This window comes from Frankliniella occidentalis, unplaced genomic scaffold (genome assembly GCF_000697945.3).
Source record: "Frankliniella occidentalis isolate FOCC.00 unplaced genomic scaffold, Focc_3.1 Scaffold1161, whole genome shotgun sequence".
Taxonomy (NCBI): domain Eukaryota; kingdom Metazoa; phylum Arthropoda; class Insecta; order Thysanoptera; family Thripidae; genus Frankliniella; species Frankliniella occidentalis.
Window position 1 is genome coordinate 2,294 of NW_026268267.1, and position 6,064 is coordinate 8,357.

At 58.1% G+C, this 6,064-nt stretch overlaps 1 protein-coding gene across 1 annotated transcript in view; it reads right to left on the minus strand.

The window, feature by feature from the left end:
- Positions 1-5,882, minus strand: part of LOC113210069 (uncharacterized) — an 8,063-nt gene extending 2,181 nt beyond the window's left edge. Inside the window, exons 1-3 of the mRNA XM_052275912.1 lie at positions 5,716-5,882; positions 5,175-5,369; positions 2,675-2,880 (exon numbers count right to left, since the gene is read on the minus strand). Of these exons, the coding sequence (XP_052131872.1) occupies positions 2,675-2,880; positions 5,175-5,369; positions 5,716-5,809 (495 nt within the window). The 5' untranslated portion in view covers positions 5,810-5,882. The remainder of the gene's footprint in view (positions 1-2,674; positions 2,881-5,174; positions 5,370-5,715) is intronic.
- Positions 5,883-6,064: the final 182 nt, after the last annotated feature.

The window sequence follows — 6,064 nt, forward strand, 5'->3', positions numbered from 1 at the left end:
GGGAAGTCGTCAAAAGCGGATGGATAATGCTAGCGGCTTTGTTTCCTCGGCAGGAGCAGGTGGAAAGGGGAAGGGGGGGGGTGATGTTGTGGCAGAGAGTGAGATAGAGATAAGGATTGACGAGCGTTTTCACTCTGGTGGAGGAATAGTCCAAGAAGAAGAATCCGCGGCGCGCTGCTCGCGAAGCTCTGCAGTGCTGCATAATAATGGCTTTGGGGGCAAAAGAGCGAAAGGGTCCTTCTCTGGGATGGGAAAAAAAAGAAGAGAGCAGAGGCGATTCATGCTTGTGCGGCTTGTGCGCGCGCTGCGCTGTGCGCTAGCGAGACTGTAGAGGTACTACAGTGTGCGTTTAGAAGGAGGGACACAAGAGGCAGAGGGTGGACAGCAGCATGCGCTCTCCGCCCCGTGTGGCATTGCAGAGCGTGTAGCGGTCGGCCATGCCAAAAATAATATCCGCGGGGCTGCAGTATGTCCGGACGGCGGCGGTCCAGCCAGACTCCTCTCCTTGCTTGACCTAGAGAGACTCCTGGCGCGTGGCGGCGCGTGGCGTGAGCTGTCCAGTCGTCGTCAATTACTCGCAGGACTTTCTCGATGAGTTCCTTTGTGGCGGCGTCGTCGTTGTCGGCGTCGGCGTCTCGATGTCGGACAACAACAACGCAGCAGCAGCAGCGGGACAGCACGGACAGCGCGTGCGAGCGGAGCAGGCGGCGGCAGGGGAGGACATGGGCAGCAGCGACGGACAGAACCACCACCAAGAGCAGTGTATAAAGGGTATCGGGCATGCATATGCGGCTGGGGTGCAGTTAGTCATGCAGGGGGCGGCAAACTACACACCACACACACGAGTAGAGTAGTATACAACACACAGGACAGAGCACACAAGGAAGTATTAACCACAAATGAGTGCACCCCGGTATAGGCTCATGACGGACGGACGGACTGACGGGACGGACGGACTGACGGGACGGACGGACGGACGGACGGACGGACGGGTGGCGTGACGTATGACGTGTCGGTCGTGCTAATGGCTTCCTCGGCAGCAAATCATCGGGCTTAGTGACGCGACTCCTCATCGAGTGGCATCGCCATCACCGTAACGCCGCGCCGCGCCACGCCCCGCGCAACGCAATGCTTTCGGGAAGTGATTTAGAACTTTCTCTATTGTCGACGGCCGGCCTGTTCGCGCGCGCTCGCGGCAGGGCCGGCAGGGCCCCGTGGCCATGCCCCGGCCCAGCTCAGCCCCGCGGGGCTGCCCCCCCGTCGCGCCCGTCCTAACGCTCCAAAGGGCTGGGCCGGGCCGGGTCCGCGGGCCCCGCGCACCTCAGTCAGCGCCACCTGCTGCCGATACACAGTCGGGAAAAAGAAAAGCTCGGCGATGAAGGACGGAAACTTTCGGTGACTACAACTATAGGCGGCGCATTCGGGATTTTGAAACCGAAAAGAAATAATTTTCGAGAAGGTCGTGGTGCCCCCAAATATCTAAAAAAAAAAAAAAAAAAAATCAAACTAAGGTGTCCTTTAGAGAACTACTGCTTTATATTTTTATATTTTCAAGTAAGTGTCTCTGTTGGCCGGGGACAGAAAGTCACGCATGAAATGATGGTGCCTCACTTCTGCGCGGCGCGGCATAGGTGACAACACCCTTACACTACTTGTCGCTCCCGGCTCGCGGTCGCCACCCGGTCGTCACCCGGTCGTCACACGGACACGGGTCGCGCCCGCGGGGCTTTCTCTGCGCGAGTATAAAACCCTCTTCTGACACCTGTAATGCAAATGCACCTCATCCCCGTCGCGCTGACGCAAGACGGCGGCCCGGCCCGGCCGGCCTGCACTTTGGAGATGGAAAGCCCTTCTCTCTCCCCTCTGCTCCTGCCCGTATCACACGACTGCGCCTCTCTTATACTGCTTCCGGAAACCGAACGCGAAGTGTATAATGACTGAATGACGGCATTGTGTGCTGTTCCGCTTGGGGCTTTGGTCTATGAGAAGTTCGTGACATTCCAAAACCCATAGGTCGGGCACGAATCCCAACAGAATACATCAAGGAAAAATGCACACACCGCTAAAATCACTTTGGGAGCGTAAACCCTGCCGGAAGACGACACATGATGTGATGATAAGCTATACGACACGACATTCGGCACCGAACTTTCTTTCCGACGTCCTCTCTCTCTCTCTCTGCCACTCGCTCCTGGCGGCATCATCGTCGCCGTCACGACTCACTCGCTCGCACACACGTGTGCACCTGTATGCACACACGTGCGACACTTTGATGTGATTTCTCCTCTGGCCCTGGCCGTGCACGTGCACCAGGGCGCCGCCCACCGTCCGTCCTCCCGTCATGAGCATCGTTTTTTAACGTTTTGCCGTTTAAAACGTTTATGCCGTTATAAAGTTTATAACGGTTGAACGGTAAAACGTATTCCCACGTTTTAATCGTTTATGACGTTATAAAGTTTGTAACGTCTGAACGTTATGATGTTTTAACGTTTATAACGTTTTGACGATTTTAACGTTTTGACGATTTTAACGTTTTGACGATTTTAACGTTTTGACGATTTTAACGCTTCAACGTTTTTAACGGCGTGCACTCAGTCCCAAAAAAAGTAACACACAAAAAAGTATCGGCTGTATAGGCGCCAATGCGACGCCGCGCCGGGGGTCGCGGGCTCACCTGGGGCGCCTCCCGGTTGTCGGGCTGGGCCTGGCCGAAGCCGCCGGTCTGCGACCAGTCGCCGGTGTTCCTCTGGGTGGTGGGGCCGATCTTGGCGCCGGAGCCGGACCAGAACCAGCCGTTGACGTTGGCGGGCTGCAGGTCGGGCCGGTCGCAGCCGTTGAAGTTGCACTTGCGGCCCGACGTCCAGATGTACCGGACGTTACCTGTGTGTCGGCAAAAAAAATAAAATAAAAAAATAATAAGTACCACTCCAGAGACGGCTGCTGTGTAATGAAAAGAAGGTGTGGGGCGTAACGGGTGGCATGTGTAAACATAATGTGCGGCGTAAATCCTCAGTCACTCTCCGGCGCTTTTGCTAACACGTCTCGTAAAAACTTCGGTGCGAGCTTCAGCGATCCTTGTTCCAACAAGCCACAACCCTTCCTTTCACCACTACCCCCCCCTCTCTTTCTCTCTTTCTCTAACACACACGCACACATTGGTGGGCGTGGCGTAGCGGGCCATCGCGGTGAAAAGCCGCGGCCGGCAGCGGACCCCTTTGTTTGCAAACTAAAAGGCTTCGCTAGCTTGTTTGCATCTCGCAAATCGGGCCATAGACCGCCATAGGCGGCCGTGCGCACGCCGTGGGCCACACACAATACGCTCTCCCTGACACACACACTCAGACACACCCGGCGCCTTCTCACGATGTTGTCCCAAAGCTACCTGACCTGGCCGGGAGCCTCCGGCGGGCCGGGTCGGCCAAGCCCAGGTGAGAGCGCCGGCGAGGACTATGGGCCGGGCAAGCGGGCCGCCAGGCAGGCCGTCAGCCCAGCAGGGCCGGGAGAAACTCCGGTCGGCCTGCCAACTAGTGTGTCTCGTCTCCTCACTGACGCATTACTCTGCCCCGACACCGGACAGGCAGGGTTAGCTGGGGCCCCTGCGGCGTAGGCCGTCCCGTTACACGCGCACGCACCGCGGGTCTGCCTACACACTGGCCACACGGCGGGCCCCCAGAGCCTAGGCCGTCCTGTTACACGCGCACGCACCGCGGGACTGCCTTCCCCCTCGGGCACACGGCGGGCCCCTGCGGTGTAGGCCGTCCCGTTACACGCGCACGCACCGCGGAACTGCCTACCCACCGGCCACACGGCGGGCCCCTGCGGCGTAGGCCGTCCCGTTACACGCGCACGCACCGCGGGACTGCCTACCCACCGGCCACACGGCGGACCCCCGGAGCGTAGGCCGTCCCGTAACACGCGCACGCACCGCGGGTCTGCCTACCCACCGGCGACACGGTGCCCGTGCCACCCAAACAGTGTGCACTCCCCCAAAAAATCAGAAAAAAATCAGAAAAATATCAAAAATAAAATTAGAAAAACAGATCCAGGATTTTTTCTGTAGGATAATCAAGGACGATTCTATCTAAAATTAAAAGCCGTGTGCACTACTCTTCGGGAGGCCCCGTCTGTAGGTGAGCGCTGCTGGAGGCCTGCGCCCCTCCCCGCCGGAGGGTGTGACGGTCGCGGCGGCCCCTCCGCTGACCGGGTCCAATGTCAATAGTCGTCCCGCCCGACGATTAACCTTGCGTCGCCTCACTGTCTAGGTCCCCGCCGGTCTCCACCAGGTCCACACGGCGGGGCGGCTCTTCCCTCTTCCTGCCGGGGCAGGCGGGGCGGTGCGGGGACCATGTCCCAGGATATGGCATGGCGCGGGAGGAAGCGATGTGGGGCGTGGTGGCGGGGCGGGGCGGGGCGGGGTCACGTCGTGAGGTGAAAGCGATCTGCTAGTAACGGCGTTGTGGCGTGGCACCTGTCCTCCTCCCCCCTCCTCACTCGCCACACATATCCTTCTCTTTCTCTCCGTCTCTGTCCCTATCCCCCCGCCCCCTTTACCCCCTCATTGACGAATGAATGAGTGGAATGGTGACGAGTCTCTCTGGTTAAGTTATGAAACGTGCTTCCCGCCGTCGCCGTACGGTTCCCTTCCCCCCTAAATTAGTATGATGAACGACGCTCGGCAGTTCTGTTTTGGGGGGTCTCCGATTGCTATTCACGGTACGGTTCGTTTCCGCCACACCCCGCCCCGCCCCTCATGACCCGCGGAGCACCCCGATATACCTTACGAAATGCCGCTGACGTGATTGTTTCCCAGGACTCCCTAAGGTCTTGTTGCGCGTGTATCCCTCCTCGAGATTCTCTCTCACACGCTTGTCTCGTGCGATGGTTATGACGAGCGAAGCAAGGGAACGAAAAACAAACACTCCCAGGGGCGGAGGGGTCGTAGACCTCTGACAAGTGACCATAAAGGCCGCAGTAGTCGTGAAAATTCGACGGTATTGTTACCACGTTACAGGGCCACATACCCGTTATGGTGCTGTAAAATCACTTTCAAAGTGCGACGCTGTGATTCTCTTTTGGCCCCAGCATTTTGCGCTTCCGGTCAACATCCGGTCAACTTCCGGACAACTTCCGGACAACTTCAGGACAACTTCCGGACAACTTCCGGCTTGGCTCACCGCGTGCGATGCGCTGCTTGATGAACTCGTTCTCTTGGGGCGTCTCCAGCGACACGGCGTCCATGCAGTGCCTCCTGCAGATGTTCCTCGCGTCCAGCCAGTCCACCTCCAGGTTCCTGGTGGGGGCGTGCTCCCAGCTGAAGAAGTAGGCGTGCGCCACGCCGCGGGCGTCGCGGTAGGTCGAGTGCCGGACACCTGCAGGTGGGGGCGGGAGAGGTTCACTGTTAGTGGGCTGAGGTGTGGTCGCAGAGTGGTCACGGCAGGAGGGCGTTGTCCAACAGTAATTCACTTCTTACAAACACTAGGGGCTGTGCCTTAACCACGTGACTCCAGAGAGATCCACATATTATGGGGCTCCTTAAGACCAAGACAGATCTCATAATATTTTCACCCTAGGGTAAAATTACCATGGGGATCCTATCAACTCCAATAATATTTGGATCCCCCCTTGAAATCACTACCTGTGGTTTGGGCATAGCCCCTAAGAAGCACACAGCAAGAAATAATTATTCTCGGTTGTCTGCAAGACAATGACACTTACGGTTGGCACAACTCCTGGGGTCGGGGAGGGCGAGCCGCCTCTGCGCGGACACGACCGCCACCCCTAGGACGAGGAGCACTAGACTGGCGCGCATGTCGAACACCTGCAGGGCACAGAAGGACGAGTTGAGTACGGTGCGTTGGTGTGCGCGCCGAGCGACGGACAGAGACGGACTGGCCAGAGTAGCCGAGCCATGTGGGCATTCCGAAGGAACAGACGCAACACACACACACCAACACTCGTACACACACACACTCACACAAACACACACAACGATGCCTTCCAGTAATGTGCCCTTTCACCTGCTGCGTCGTTCGGAGAAAGTAATAGGGGGTCCTCACCCCCCCCC